This window comes from Thunnus thynnus, chromosome 18 (genome assembly GCF_963924715.1).
Source record: "Thunnus thynnus chromosome 18, fThuThy2.1, whole genome shotgun sequence".
Taxonomy (NCBI): Eukaryota; Metazoa; Chordata; class Actinopteri; order Scombriformes; family Scombridae; genus Thunnus; species Thunnus thynnus.
This window is the reverse complement of record NC_089534.1, coordinates 14,480,155-14,497,452: the sequence shown is the minus strand read 5'-3', so window position 1 is coordinate 14,497,452 and position 17,298 is coordinate 14,480,155. Positions and strand designations below refer to the sequence as shown.

General features: G+C 41.0%; 1 protein-coding gene across 1 annotated transcript in view; it reads right to left on the bottom strand.

Moving 5' to 3' along the window:
- The window catches only part of nbas (NBAS subunit of NRZ tethering complex), a 160,461-nt gene that overhangs the window by 1,492 nt on the left and 141,671 nt on the right, over positions 1-17,298 (bottom strand). The window contains exons 51-52 of the mRNA XM_067573103.1: positions 12,973-13,120; positions 11,681-11,815 (exon numbers count right to left, since the gene is read on the bottom strand). Of these exons, the coding sequence (XP_067429204.1) occupies positions 11,681-11,815; positions 12,973-13,120 (283 nt within the window). The remainder of the gene's footprint in view (positions 1-11,680; positions 11,816-12,972; positions 13,121-17,298) is intronic.

Genomic DNA, 17,298 nt, shown 5'->3' with positions numbered 1-17,298 from the left:
CACCATTCCCATGGCTTGTGCCTGCGTACACACACACACACACACGCTTCAGATCATGGTCACTTTTGGGGACATTACATAGACATTTCCTGGAGACTTACCTCTAACCCTAACCATAACCTAACCTTAACAACTGACCCAAAAATGAGCTTTTTCCCGATTGGGGACACAGCTTTTGTCACCAGTTGGACAAGCTGTCCCCCATTAACTGCTGCTGAGTCTGAAATTTGTCCCCAAAAGTAGCCTATGACAGACCACACACACACACACACACACACACACACACACACACGCACACAAACACAAACACAAACACACAAACCCTTCTTGTCTGTTTCCGCAGTGCTTTGCAGCTTTGAGAAAAACATTCTCAGTTACCAAAACACTTCTGAAGACATGTTCGCACAGCCATAAACAGATCTTTATGTAATATTTTAATCCTATCTTCCACTTCTTTACATCAATGAATTGCATGCAAATTCAAAACAGCTAAATGCCGCTGGGGCTGCAGTGAGTGGTTTACAGGCCACGGAGAAGCAAGGCTGAGTGCTTGGATTGAAAGGCTGTCTCGCTCCCTTTCTCTGTGACTCAGTCTATCTCCTCTGCACTGTCTCACCTGTTTGCTGTCTCTATTATTAAAGTTTGCACTTGCACAACTATACAGGCAGACGTGTACGCGCACGCACAGTCAACAGCGAGTTCCTGTCAGGGTATTTCTGGAGCTGGGGCAGATCAATTATAAATGTGGAGCTCATGTCTTCTCTTCTGTAGTGGAGAAGGGAGCAGAGCTGGATGAATTTCGCTCCCTCGCCTCTAAAAATCGCCCATCTCTGTGCCGGCCGCGCTTTATTTTTCTTCCCTTGACTCATCGTTAAAGGTGCAGTGTGTAGGATTTTGTGGCATCTAGCGGCGAGAATGCAGACTGCAACAAACTGAACCCCACTCCTTCCAAGCATGTAGGAGAACCTAAGGTGGTCACGAAAAAACGCAAAAGGCACCAGTGTTTAGTTTGTCCATTCTGGGCTACTGTAGAAACATAGTGGTGCACATATAGAAATAAAGATATAAAGTAGATATAAAGGGCTCATTCTAAGATAATGAAAACATGATTCTTATTTTCAGGTGATTATACACTAATTAAAACATACTTATTAATATTATATTCTGTTTCTGCCAAGTCTGCTCCACTAGATAACACTAAATTCTACACACTGCACCTTTAAAAACATGAAAACCTTAATAAGGGATGACTTATGTGATGTGATGATGGATAATAGTAAACCTGAACGTCTCACATGAGAGTTGAGAGACGTTTAAGTGTTGCTATTGACACTGACACTGTCCTCTGTTGGAGTTGTTGATTGTGTTTTACATGTAAAAAAAAAAAAAAAGGTGCTATAATGGGAGCAGATCTGCAAAAGTACAAGTGTTCCAAGATTCATATACACTTTAGAGATATTCTGGCTTTGGATGCATTTATCATTTAAATACGATACAAGCTCATTGTCACATTGGTAGTAGAGGAAAGGGAGATAGTGTAGAGAGTTAATATATAACAGTTATGGAGATACAGTATGTCATGCATGACTAATAATTTAATTTCTCCCTTCCATTGAGAGACAGGACCAGATGAATCATGACAAGCCAGGGGAGGGAGGAGGGCGAGACAGAGAAGACAGGCGGAGAAATTTTTTGAAAGCTGAGACGGGCGGATGAGGAGGTCATCCAGTTATAATGAGAATTAAGGGAAGGAGTGACGGAGAGAGGGGAGTGTGGGAAATGTATGACAGAGAAAGACGGAGGGAGAGAGCCGGAGGGGAGAAAAAAGGGCAGACATGCACTGAAAGCATCAGATACATACATTTTTAAGTGCACCAACTGTTTCCAGTGGCTGAATGAACAGTAGAATCAAGGAGAGGCACTTCAAAACAACTTCAGCTTCCAACTGTTGATTTTGGAGTATCAACAGAGGCCGAGAACAAATATTCTTTATGTGATTTCTGGAGGTGCTGCGAACGCTGACCTATTTTGAAATGCAGTGTCTTAAAAAGATGATTTCAAACTGTGCGGGTAAAGGAGCAAATAATGTACATTTCACGGTTTATATCTCTGTGGTGTCTAAACGTGTGCCAACAAGAACTCAGGGTTTTACAGGATACTTCCTGTGTGTCACAGCTTGGGTCTTATTTTGGAAGTTTTGGCCACCATTGCTAAAGGTTATGATAACACTGTAATCACCAGAGTAATTCCTGAGATCTGTTAACACTGTGACAATGCAATCATGAAGTCAGAGCAAGCAAGAAACACAAGTGGGTAGATGATGAGACACCGTTTTATTTGGAGGCAAAATCAAGACTGAACGCGCGCGTAAATGTCGGTAAAAAAAAAAAAAAAAAAAAATCAATGATTGCACAAGAAGTTCGCACAAGACAGAAGTCAAAGTTTGGGTAAGAGCAGAGCAGATTGTTTTGGTGTTAATTTCAATGTTTGCCTTCAATGTTTGCCTCTCTCAAATTAGTTTGATAAAACCTATATGGTCGTCTAACTGCTTGTATATTATATGTACACTAATTTTTACTTCCAAATAAAGTGTTTTGGATAATTTGGCTAAATTTTTGGCTCATTTACAACCTGTGTGATTGTTATGTGCTCCCCTCTTCTTATGTTTTTCTCCCTCTCTTCTCTCTCTCTCTCTGTCTCAGGTGCTCCTGATCGGGTGATTAGTGGGTGGCCCTGCCCCCATACTTAAGGAAGGTTGGAGGAGAAGGAGCGCTCTATCCCAGATGAAGCAGCCTTCTTACCATCTTAGTGTTTTGTTTCTTTTGATTCTTATTTTGTGAAAGAGGCATCCCCAATAAGCTTAATGATTTAAATGATAGTCCAGTATTTAATGCCGTTAAGTTTTTATTTCTTGGTTGGACAGTTAGTTTGGCTGTAAATAGTTTCTTGATCCGTTGTCCGTTGTATGGTTGGCCCAAACTTCCCTATCTTTTTATTCTGTTTGTCCAGGCCTCCAGACTCCCATAGTTTTGGTTAACTGTAGGGTCAGGTATGGCGTCCTCTTTATGCGTTGCTGGTCACATGGTTAAGCCACAGCTTTCTTTCCTGTTGTGGCCGCAACAGTTATTATATAGCCACTGGTGTTTCTTTATCTGTTTTTAAGTCATTTTTATGAGAGGATTGTGGTAAAAAAAGATGACAGGAAGTGAGGGGAGAAAGAAGGGGAGGGGAGATGAGAAATAGCATGCAACGAAAGACCCAGGTTGGACTTGACCCAGGGTGCTGCTGCTGGTGGTTGGTACCTTAATCCCTAGGCCCTAACCATTTGTTTTTCTTGCTTCACTGAACTTAAAGCAATGTCACCACGCTCCTTGATCTCAGCAATTAACTCTGTGAATATAATCTTAATAACACCAATAGGAATGATGGACAAAACTATGAAAATGAGACTTAAACGTAATAAAGCGTAATTATTCTTTAATGTTTTTACTGTTAAACGTGGCCTTGCGGTGCCCTTAGAGACCCTGAGTGTGATTTCATATGGCTGTTCAAACAAATTTAACTTGATTTGACCTGAAGGCATGCTAATCACAGAAATCACCTTCAGCAGTGTGTAGCTATAATGAGGGGCTCACACCTACAGCATATGCATGACTCCTGGCGGTACGTCCATAAAGAGACCACTGGTCTGAAAGCTCTACAGTACCAGGTGATGTCCAAAAATAAGAAGTGGAACATATTCATATCACTCTGATTGAAATGTGTCGCAATATTAACCATCAGGCAGGAGAAATGCAGGTGTCAATGCTGTGGATGCACCTGCAGGGCACTGCAGAGGAGATTGGTTAAACTAGTACATCCATTAAGTTCGGGCAACATTGGATGAATGCAGATTTAGAGGACAAGGATTCTGTCTTGTTGTTGTGTGCTGTGACAAATTTAGGGACAGAAAAACACACATATTGTAAGTACTTGCACAGAAACGTAATGTATAAATGTACACAAATTCTATCTTTCCTGCACCGTCTGGTTCATTATGGAAAAGGGAAAACCACACATCTCTTGAACACAGAGCTGGTCAGCCATGCACACTGACACTGACATACACACACACACACACACACACCTCCCAGGCTATTACTGTTTGACGGTGTCAAGAGAGACAGCAGATTTGAGTCTTAGAGTCAGTTGGATTGACAGCTGAGCTGAAAATAGATGTGAAGGAGCGGCAGAGAAATGGAGGGATGGAGGGGAATCTTAAAATCAGAGCGGAGCAGATAACTATGTCCTTTTTACAGCATGAACGGCTCTGTCACATTTTAGGCACTGCTGTTGGACCAATGTTCAAACCTACTGTAACTATGCAATATATGGTAGGAAGCTGGATGTAATGACAGGGTTCAGATGATCATTACCCACGCTTTATGTCTTAAATCAAAAAAATCTTCTTACCCTTCTTATGTATTCTTTACTAGAGATGCAGCTGTTCACGAATACTCCTCTGTAGCTGAGAAATATACTGTGGTCACTCTAGTACAATATTTATTAGTTATTACCTATTAATACTGTAAAACTTCAAAGCCTAGTAGAGAAGGGCATAATTTAATATTTTCATCTGGCAGTGGAATCATATCATGAACATGTGTGTGTAACATATCATATTATCGTTCTACAAATGAATGATTCCAAGAAAGCTGTAATCGAGGGGGGGGATTTTGGGAATTTGCTTATTTGATTTCTTGCCAAAAGTTAAGACTGTCCATTAAATATAAGGCTATAACCAGCAGCCTATTAGCTTAGCATAAAGAGTGGAAGCAGGGGGAAACAGCTAGCCTGGCTCTGTCCAAAAGTTAAAAAAAATACCACCTACCAGTACCTTCTAAGGATCACTGATTAACACGTTACATCTTGATTGTTAAATCTGTACAAAAATCAATGTGTAAAAAACACAAGTTGTAGTTTTACCAGAGCCAGACTAGCTGTTTCCCTCTGCTACCAGTCTTAATGCTAAGCTAAGCTAATAGGCTGCCGGCTGTAGCTTCAAATTATAAGTAAAAGCATGAAAGTGGTATCCATCTTATTGTATCTTAGAAAGAGAGCAAATAAATGTATTTCTCAAAATATCAAACTATTTCTTTAATTACAGCAAAATTAGATTTTTTAAACATATATCAAGAGCTCTTGGTCTTCATAAATAAACTGTGTTTGCCCAATTTAACAGTATATATAATATATACAACTGGTCAAACACAGTTATCACATTGATATTGTAAAATATTTTTATTCATACTGTGAAAATGCTTTCAAATATGCTGCCCAGACATAGTACATTATTTATTCCCTTAAGAAAACTGTCTTTGCACTGGTTTCCAAAATAACGCTCTGATTTCTCCCCTCCCAAAATCAAAGTCAGTGATGGTTGCTGCTCTGACACACAGTCTGCGATGTGTTTCATGTATGGGTTAGGGTTCAGCTACAGGCCAAGAGCAGTGGAGCTGGTGGGAATTCAGCATCTTGCTCAGGGACACTTGGGAAGTGGAATTTCTGGCTGCAACACCGTTTAAACTCAGCTCCTTCAGGTAAGTACAGTAAGCAAAGTCTACAGCTGAGCATCCCGACTGCTGTACCTCTCACAAACCTGTTTATCTATCCATACCTCCCTCCTCCTGTGATTCTTCCCTCCTCACCCCTCTTTCTTCTCTCTGAGTTTGAGTTTCCCCAAGTGATTTCTCCAGGCCTTGCCTTTACAAACAGTTCAGCTCAAATAGAATCTGATTGAGGAGGGAATACATCCATCATGCCTTCCTTTTCTTCTCAAAGGTCAACAGCTTGGAGAACATGAAAACCTGTCCTGGGGTGTATGTATTTTCGGTGCAAAAGTGCATGTGTGTGTGTGTGCATGTCAGGTTCAAAGCCTCTCCGAGTCTTCTCTAAAGGTTCAAACAACACCTTGTCTGTCTCCTCAACGAAGCGAAAACAAGACGTATCTTTCTGTCTTGTGTGTGTGTGCTCCCACTCACAGCTGGCGTGGGCTGTGAGTGAATGCACAAACACTCAGCGTGACAAGAGGACTGACACATCAAACTGCAGCCATAAGATGTCCAACCCCCCTCTCGCTATTGTTATTACGTTCTCATTTCTTGCCGTCTCCCCCCTGTGAAAGACAGCCAAGGTTGTCTTTCCTGCTTGTTTTCAGTGGCTGCTAAATGTTGCCTGATTGGTCTGGTCAATTTTTCACACCCTTGTTTTCTATTCTTGCTCTGCACGTCTCTCATTTCCTGCATACGTCTTTCTCCACCCTCTCTCTGTCCCTGAGCTAAACCCGGCTGAGAGCTTAATTGGAATTACCGTACACGTACAATGCCTAATACATAATGCATGGCCAAGCCTTCTTTTATCATTTAAATCATAAAGCTTCTTGGGAATGCCAGACAACACACAACTATCTCCTTTCCTCCTCCTCTCGTCCTTTTCTCTCCTTCCTCGGGCTCTGCTTCCCATCCCTCCATCCTGGCTGTCCCTAGGCTTTGCTGCACGCACACATACACACACACACACACACACACACACACATGCACAAAACACCAAACAGTCCTTGCTTACAGTGCGACATGATTGAAAGTGACAGAAGAAGAGGCTGTGAAGCCAAAAAGTAAAAATAAAAGTGGGCTGTGACGCACATGAGCAAACAAACACACACAAGCAAATCAGGGATCAACACATTGAGTTGCAAGCAAACGCAGCCAGATTAACAGGTCCAATATGGCACAAAAGCTGTAAACAAGCCCAATTAAACAAGCAATTAGACAAATAATCACTCAATAATGCATATACACACACACACACACACTTCTTGTCTTCAATCTGTCGGGCAAACGGACGAGGTGTATTTTGATTCTTTGGAGTGTTTCTTTGACTTGATTATATACATACACAAGGTCGCACACATGCAAATAAAAACAGGTGATAAATGACCATGCAGAAAGTAAAAGAAGACTGGATGAATCATGAATGAATTTAAATATGAGACTACTATCGCAGCGAACTTTGGTGTGTACTGCGGCATACTGTGTTAGCGCAAACATGCAGCAGTATCTAAATATGCTGTCCGCTGCACTGACAGCTCATTCATATTGGCAGGACAGCTCTTATCAGCCCCTTATGTCTGTCTCCCATTAGTCAGACTGGTGTTAACCCCTTGCTCTCTGCTCCGCTGCGCATCTCCGCAGCTCATTCATCTTCACCAGGAGGGGAGCAGAGAGGAAAAGAAAGGAGGAAAAGATGGGAGTGTGAAAGTTTCTGCTCCAAATAAAAAATAAATAACTATTTTTCTGCGTCATTCATCGAGAACAATATAACCTCTTCTACATTACCTGCTCTCTGTCTTTGTCTCCCTTTTGAATCATATACGCTGCTCCCACTCCTTCTTTCCTTCCTCTCTCCTTCTGTTCTCCAACACCCACTGTGGCCTCCTCCAACAGAGCTTCGCATACATTAACTTGCCACATCGCAGCCAGGCAAGACGCAGTGAATGTGAAACAAATGAACACATAACTACAGCCAAATAAATTACTTTTTCTCATTTACTTCTTGTGTCAAGTGTTTTTTTTTGTAACACCATTTTAATTAAAAACTAATCTCCAGAATTAATCTTTTTTTATTTTTATCGTAATCTCAGAGGCATGTCTTCTATGGGAAAAAAAAAAAGTGTTGATAGTGAGGAAAACAATGAGCGGAGTAATCTTTAACAACAGGTACAGAGCAGAGTGGCAGGGAACACACACCGTGGGGCAGCGCCGGAAGATAAGACCTGCCAGTCAGTCAGAGTGGCGTGTCATTTTTATGTATTTAATCAAGAGCGCTGCGCGTCGCAGGGTTGATAAATTTACGGTGCAATGAGGCCAAAATCAACATCAGGCTGGTTAATGGAGACATGAAAAGCCAGGTGAATTAGGAGTGACATTTAGGAACATCTCACATGGTTTTCAATGACAAATTAATTTTGTCTTGTATGATGGAGTGAAACAAAGTGTGACAAAACCTCAGTGAAACAATTAAAGTAACTGACAAGTAACTTTTGCAGTCGAGCTTCTTCAGTACACTCGCTGAATTCCTGATCAACCGAGTTGAACTAAAATCAATTATTCCTGATCCTTCTGTGATGAGATCTACTGATCCTCTAATGGATAGCTGCTGACAGGTTCAGGCTATTTGTAGATCTGATAAAAGGGCCTCTGAGTGTTGTGCTCTTGTATCAGGTTGAATTTAGTCATGATGGTGAACAACGTGTGATGTGGAGAAGTGATCTATTAAAGTGTGTTAAAGTGTCGGTTCACCTGCCCCCCCCCCACCCACACAGACACACACACACGCACACAAAACCCAACCATCATCTTGTAGTTCTTATTCTTTTGTGCATACAAATGCCTATACAACACCATTAATTAATAAAAGCCAGAACCAGGGTGCAGCATCTACATTTTCAAACAATACTATTACTTAAAATAGAAAAACACAATGAAAGTTGGTGATATTTTGCACATAATTTAAAAATACCTTTAAAAAACCTTTAAGATTTAACAGCAACATGTTTTTCCAGCAGCAATTTACTGGTTACTTTGGATAATTCACATACAGTAAATCTTCTCATTTTCATTGGAATTACTTGGTGCTGAAGAAAATGTCCCTGTGAAAACAGTTGACAGGAGGCCTTTGAATTATCCAGAGTAACTGGAACACTGTGTCTAAAAAGACAAGTTGCTGTTGAATTTATTAAAGGATATGGCTGGCGATGGTCTATATTTTCTTATTGTCAATAAATCTCATGTGCAGAGACAAACTGAAGTCTGATATATCTTAATGTAGACCTCTGCGTCAATCTGCCAATGTGCCACACCGTTGCACTGGGTGACATGTTCCTTCGTTATGAAGATTATGGTCGCATTAATTAGTTTAAATACAGCTTCAAAGACTAATAATAACAACTAATAACAGCAATCACGTTTTCAGTCTCTCAGTCTCAGTCTGTAAAGTAAATGTCACTGCGCATGCAAAGGAACGCGGTTCCGTTTACAGAGCTTCGCTAGCTTGTTGTGCTACATATCACATATCACCTCCTGACTTTGTACTACATTGTGTGTTGTTGTTTCTCAAAGCACTTCAATACAAAGTCAAGAGATTGTGATATGTAGCGCAACAAGCTAACAAAGCACTGAAAACGGATTCACGTACCTGCACATGCCCAGTCACATTTACCTTACACAGAACTTCTCAACGGAGACTCAAAACGTTAGTCTTTAGAGCCGTTTCTGAACAAACTAACATGACCGTAATCTTCCAGGTGAAGAAACGTGTCACCAACTACAACGGTGTGGTTCACTGACATGTTTTTAAGATCTATGGCACAAGGGAATCAGATACAGACACACAATACTTCTACGTAGGATCAGTTTATTGTTGGTTTGGATCTGCACATGAGATTTGTTGACAATCAGAACAATATAGAAAATCACCAGCCAAATCTTTTTGTATTGAGGTGGAAGCTCAAATCTCAGAGACGGATATCTCAAAACCTTAACATATTAAATCAAAACTCTCTGAATATATTTTTCTGTTATCCTTCACCTGGCCCAACACAACTATCTTTCTGCAAAATGTTAGTTGTGTTTTTCAATAATTTGTCTGAGGAGACCCTTTAATGTACTCTAAGATAGTCAGCGACACTACTTGAAAAGACATTAATAGCAAAACAAGCACTAGGTAAAAACACACCCTAATTCACAAGGACAGAGACACACACACACACGCACACACATGAGAAATAGAAGAGATGCACACAGACAAATACACTCACATCCACACAACACCACAGTGAGCAGCAAGCCAACACATTATCAGATGTATTAGATGTAAGACGATTTCTCTCTGTCTCGGTTGATGTTATCTTCAGATGAACACTGTTCTGTGCTGCTCCGAACATGCCCCTGTTCACTCAGCTCTTAGGCGGCGGAGGCGAGATTATTTCTCAAAAGCAATGTGACACACTGCCTGTCTTACTCCATTCATATACCCTCTCTAACTCTGCCTGATTTATCTTTTCTGTCTTTAATCTACCGTACAGCACCATCCCCTCTTCAGTCAGACTGTGTACCCTGCTCTGTCCTCTCTGTCTCTTTCTAACTTTACATTTTAATACATTTACTCATCCTATTTCTCTTCCTCAACACCCATTCCTCCTCTTCCCACATCTAAATCACATTATCTTTCCTCTTTCCCCCCTTTAACACCGCAGCCTCCTTGGTCGTGCTCTCTTTTCTCTGTGGAATAGAAGCGGCGTGTTGTTCAGGTGAACTGATCTAGGAGCTTGAGCGTTTCATTTAATAGGGGCTCTGTCACTTAATAGTGAGGCTTTCTTTTATCTGATCCAAGAACAAAAAGAGGGTCTACAGGGTCTGAGAGGCCTACTTTGTGACAACTGCTTATCTGATCAGGAAACAGTGGAGTGCGGCCCACACGGTCTTGAACGATTACTCTGTTATCTGATGCAAGCTTCCAAAATCTAGAGGGCACTTATAGCAAGTGGATGAATGTTATTTGGTTATATTAATGTTAAAATCTTTTGGAGAACTTAATTCTTATCTTACAAAAGTCAAGAGGTTTTCTTTAATTTGTCTTTATCTTTTATTTTTTCACATTTTAGAGAATAGATCAGAACATCTTCATCAGTCTTTTTTCTTGCCTGTATTTTTTTGCATTCCACCTTTCTACCTCTTTCTCACACTTTTAATGCAGCACATGGAGTACCTGAGGCCTGCTAGATCATTGTTATCTCATTGCCTTTAGTACACAAACAAAAGAGACAACCATGTTGGATCTGAACTACAGACTGTATAGGCATTAAAGGAAAGGTTTGACATTATGGGAAATATGCTTAATTACATTCTTGAGTTTTTTTGTGGTGGTCACAGTGATGACTCCAGGTAGTTACTGCACCCAGCCAAGAAATAGTCAGGCATGTTACCCTTTGTAAAACCACAGTGTAGTTTTTACACTCTGGGTTATGTACAGATTAAATAAACAAGATATAATATGTTAATTAGTGAGCTTTAGAGGCGCTGGCAGGCGAATGTTGTTAACCTTGGACAGAGCTGTTTCCCCTTGTATCCAGTCTTTATGCTAAGCTAAGCTACACTAACTGACTGCTGCTGTAGGTTCATATTTATCATATAGACATGAGAGAGGGATCAATCTTCTCTCCTCTTTAGTGTGTTTTTAGTTACCTTGGATCTTTTTTAAACTTGCTGTGTAAAGTTGCTTTGATCATCTTGAAAAACATTCTATAAATAAAATGTAATATTATTATTATTATTCATCTAACTCCTGGCAAATTTCCCAAAATACTGAATTGTTCCTTTAAGGGTTTTGAACTGTTGGTCAGACAAAACTAGCAATTTGAAGATGTCACCTTGGGCTCTGGACATTTTCCACAATTTCTTCCACATTTTATAGAAGAATTAACCAATGATTAAAAACAAAACAAAAAAAAACAATCAAACTGATGGTGAAATTAATCATTAGTTGCTGTACAACAACATCTAAATTCAAAGTGTGGCTCATGCAGTGGAGTCCACATGGTCTGCATTTGAATATGGACGATGCAGACAATTACAGTGACACTTACTGCGGTCATGCTGTTGATCTGATCCAGAGTCAGCTGCAGTAGTTGCTCATCACCGCTCTCGGCCATCAGTTTGAGTGCGGGCTGCTGGTGGCTCGGCTGGTCTTGGAGCAGCAGAGTGGCTATGTGTCTGATACACTGGAGGGGAGGAGAGAGACAGGGCATAGGGGGGGAGTGGATAGATGTGTGGATAAATGAATGAAAAAAGGAGGGGAGCGATAAAAGCAAAAATGGGATGAAAATAGGGAAAGGTAATCAGAAGACAGAGTAAAAAAAAAAAAAAAGGAAGGGAGAACAAAAGGAGTGAGCAGGAGACAGAGGGAAGAGAGTAGGCGAGGAACAGTGAAGGTTAATCGATGTGCATATACTGTACAGACATGCATGCACATAATACTTTTAAAAAGGTCTACACACAAACACACACACACACACACACACACACACACACAGCAGACACACAGTCCTGTTACAGTCCTATCCAGTAATATATGGATATCACAATGCAATCTGACTCCCCCATGCTCTGGCGGTTTCATTCCAGCAGATTCAAATTAAAGCTGTTCAGAACAGAGTAAAAGACCTCCTTCTCCACCTCCCACCCCCTTCCTACACTAATATTAGACAGCCAGGCAGACACTAGCCTATTCACACTGAATAGCATTAGCGCTAAACTAATATCACAGTCAGCTGGCGCTAGACATACAGAATGGCATTAGGCTTACCACTTCCATGGTGCTCAGCAGGGCATGAATAGCATTAGAGTCCGTCAGATATCAAAGAATGCCTATAGTACATTGCAAAAAGCACTGAGCTGATGCTAACACGTTGCTGTGGGTTACATGCTTAATAGCTTTAGGCTTCTGTATTAAGATACAGAGTAAAACGGTGGCACTGCAGTGAGGGTATGTTGAATGCAAACAAGCTTAGCCCCGTATTTTTGATAATGGTGATAGCAAATGAATTATAAAGGTGTTGAGGGCAGATTTCTTTTACTTCGACCCAAACTATTCCACTGTCACTGTATTACATGAAACTGCAACATTATTTTCCAGTATTCACTTCCTTTTCAGAGATTCAGCCAGTCATCGTAAGAGTGATAACACAGGTGATTTTACTTTGGAAAAAGCAAGCTTCTCTTGACCCTAGAATCTCAGTCAACTGAATCTGATATTTTCTTCAGCTCAAAATTAATATATTTTCAGACTTTTGGATTAATTTGATCTATTTCTCAGATTACTGTGAGGAAAAGAAGACACAAGCATTCATAGACTGTGCAAGGAGTGTTAGCTGTTTACCTGTGCAGGGAGCTTGTGTTTGGTGTTATAGAGGGATCGCACCATAGTGACAACTTGCTCACCCAGGTCTAGTTTGACCTCTGATCCCTGGCAGTGGCTGAGAAGGGCTGAGGTCAGCAACACCCAGGGGTTACGCTCCGATTCTGCCCTGGAGACAGAAAGCGAGACAGAGCTATGAATGTGAATTACATGTCTTTTGCTGAGCTTCTATGCCTTCTGAGGTGAACATACAGTAGAGAGAACATACACTGGTAAATACATAAGTACATAAATATACATCTGCCATTACTGGTGAGTGTGTTTTGGACAACAACAGTTGGCAAGAACTAACAGTAAAGGCTTGTTGCATGCCAAAAACAATCTTGCAGCATGAAAAATTACTGTAATGTTATTCATCCATTCCTCTGCAATCCTATTCAGAGATTCAGTGTGTCACCAGATGGTAATCCTGTTAGACAATGACCGGGTTACAGCAGCTGTGCATAGTGTATGGTAGTACACCATATTGCATCAAAATGTACATTACGAATAATATAAATACAACAGCCACAGAAGAATAACAGCAACGGCATCCCTTCAAATCGCAGGCTGTCACGAGAGCAGACACAAATATCAAGAGGTCTGCAGATGAGCTGAAGAATTCTGACGTTGACATGTGAGTGATGAAGAAAGATGTTTGACCACAATACTCCAGCAGTTAATATTAAAACACCTACATGCTGGATTTGCTCCTTCAGCTACCAACAGTGAAAAGCATCACTTTGTTTACAAGCTCCTTCATGGGCTCTTCCAGACATTTGCTAATGCCTCTGGAGGAACCGATTAGCTACCACCAAGGCCAGCAAATACAAGTGATGCAAAGGCAATACGACCTTCAAGGATTTTTATTAATAAATATCAGCCGTGATGAAAAAAAGATGGAAACCAAAGAACGACTCATTATCTGTTAAGTGGATCTTGGTTGACAGATGTATCCCGTTGAAATGATTAATTTTCATTAGCATAGGAAGCAGTCGGTGCTATATTACACCATGCCTTACTGCTGGCTAACACTTACGTTAGTGGTTATGGAGATTCCTTCCACAAGTGTGATTGAAAATGCATAGCCAAGGTCTCATTATATTTGCGTAAAGCCACATGAGCGGAATCAAACCACGTTTTGAGCTGTTGTGAAGCTGTAAATATTCATACTATGTTGTATGGAGGAAAATTCTTAACCCTGCCACTCATCAATCATTTGCAGGCAGGCGAGCACAAGTGTAAAGAGGGGGACATGTTTCCTGCGGTTAGAAAATAGGCGCCGACACACTAGCACTGCTGGAAGTTACAGTACATATGTGATTAACATGACAAGCAGTACGCATTAAATATTGAACGGACAGAGAACGAAAAGGAGGAGATTGCGGATGAGGGGAGGAAAGACAACAACTGATGTGAATCTGTGCTTTGTTGCACTCCGGTGTTTTAACACGACAACGGGCAGATGCTAACATGCTGATAAATCGTTGGTTATGTGATGAGAAATAGAAAAAGTGGCTTGAAACCCGATGGCTGCTGCTGAAGTGTGTCTTATTTAAGCATAAGTAAGATCCTACTGTATGCATCTATGCACATCTGCAATAAAAATGTGTGTGAGTAAGAGAAAGAGAGGATATAAAGGAAGAGGTGAAGAAAAAAAAACACAGCAGGGAGAACAGTAGGGCTCCTTTGTGCGTCTGTCAGAAGAAAAAGCAGCTCTTCATCCAGCAACCAGGGTGTCTTGTCCTGGCAAGCTGATTCACCTTCGGATGATATGGCTACGGGAGCAAACGGGAGTCCACCTGAGCTGCTGGCACACCGCTGCTTCCTGTGTTTTACCAGGGGGGGACTGGGAGGCACTGCGACTTATGAGTGTCTGCGCGCTCGCCAAATCTGTCAAAGGGTGCAGCGTGAGTCACAGCCAGCCTCCATTCGTGCTTTGAATCATGACTCAGTTTATGCGGACAGACTAACGGATAAGCTTTTGAGATGCAACACTCAATATAGCTCCAAAAAAAAACAGCCTCTTGTGGTCTTACTGAAACAAATCTTCTCACTGCAGACACATATATACGCTAAACACAGTGCCATCTAAACCAGGATTAAATGCTGAGTCAGACTGATGGTTAAGGTTAACCATGTGTCCCTCGCAGTAAAAGATAAAACCTCCAAGATTTAACAGAACATCTCAAATGAGGCTTTTGAAAGTTAAATTATTCTGAGTTTTGTGTCCCGAATTATGAGTGCCGGATGAAACAGCCGTCGCATATAAAATGCAGAGTGAACACAGATCAGACCTAAATTTCAGGCTTCTATGCTGCTCAAAGAGCTACATTACAGCGTGTTTAATGTATGTATGCATGTTGCAGCAAATTACCTTGAGGAGAGACAAGAAAGGACAAAATCCATAATCAAAAGCTGAGTTTGTACTCAGCATTATGTTTGCATTTAAATCCGAAATACAGCAGCTCAGTCTGCAGTTAAAAGAAATGATTATAGCTGACTGTCCCAGCAGCGGTGCTTTAACTGCAGCTGTTACACTCACAAAGTCAGCGGACTGTCAGTGAAATCCGGGGGTGAACTTGAAGCAGCTGTGTTGTCCAAAACTAATCCCATTTCTCCTGCTGCTTCTCTGCCGAATAGCACCCTGCCAGAAAAGACACTGACTTCACACAGGACCAGTGACAACTCTGCTGCCCATAACAAACATGCTGATAAGTAATAACTACTTTTCACACTTGCTTCTGATGCTTTTCATTCATTAACTTGAAATACAGCAACTCTGCAGACATGTCTAAAACTAATGCAGTATAATACAAGAGCCCTGCAAGTTATAATGAAAGTTAAAATGTTCTGTTCAGTTTGTTGAAACTGTTTTAGAGAGATGTTGATTCAACTTCACGGTCATTTTGAGGCTCAGTATATCTAGTATAATGCAATACAAACCAAACAGCACCACATTGTGGGTGCTGCTGCTCTGTTAGACTGCATTAGTTTTAGCTTGGTGTACCTAATAAACTGGCGAACCTTCGTACTAAGCAATCACATTATTGCTTTTCTGAGCCTATCTTGGTATTTCTCGCTGTATCCCCCTGTTTTCCACACTTCAGGATACTGTATATTTAAATCTGAGTACATCAACTTGTTACTTCCTCTTATGCTGCATCAGACTAGACAATATGAGCCCGAAAATGGCTGAACACTTTGCGATTTGTAGCGTGTCATAGTGGAAAAACAACAGATTTTTCGTACCTCACAAGTCACTGACAGAATTACAACCATGTCAGAATGTTTTTGCCTTCTCTCGCCCGATTTGACATAGTCTACGACAGTGACGCAGGTTGTTGACATTCCTGATCCTAGAAGTCTGTCTCTAACCTCTCCTGCCCAGTCATCATGATCCATGACCGTAATCCCCTAATCTGATCATTTGGAAGGACAAAGTATGGTGAAGTCTGCTTGCAGCATTATGTTTACTTCAGATTAAAGGCGCAAGTATCCAATCAGGCAGGTTGGTTGACCTTTAAACTGATTAATGAACATATGTAAGTCTTGTTAATGATCAAACCTAACAAGTCATCAGAGTCTATAAAGCTGAATCACCTATAAATAGCTGTGTGTGAGTTTTGAACAACTACCAGAGAAGAACTCCACTTTAAATTGCCGATCGAAACTGTTTGAAACGCAGTCTGCTTTGATTGAGCTGGAAGGATAAACCCCCGATAGCAGTACCCTGTATTGTCTCAGCGGTCCTCAGAGCACCACTCACTTTTAATCGAGAACAACGGAGTAGGAGAAGAGCAATCACGTCATTAGGCACTTATCGATAATACAGCCAACGCTTGCTGAGGCTCATAAGACACCAGCTGGTGCAAGAAGTCCAGAGCCTAAAGCTTTGTGAAGACGCCTGCTTTCATTTCCAACTCTAAAAGTCTACGAGCAGTACATGCCCCTGAGTGATTAGAGCCACAGTTCTCCGTTCCAACTCTTAGAGAATTGAGAAAACACTGAGCAGAAGTTTCCCATTAAAATATCAATGACTTCAAGTATCACAGATTTTGTTAAAAAACAAACTACAGTATAAATTCAGTTGAATTTTCTATGACTGTGGTTGACTGTTACACAGGAAAACATGTTCTCCAGCACTTAGTTTAAGCCTGGAAAAGCGGCTGCTATAACCCAGACTAATGAAACAGTCTTCATTTTATATGTTAACTTTAAGACTGACATTCAGACAAGATGCTGAGAGGGCAAACACATCGAGAGAAGAGAGAAAATTAAGTGAGGTGGAAAGGACAGAAAGAAAGG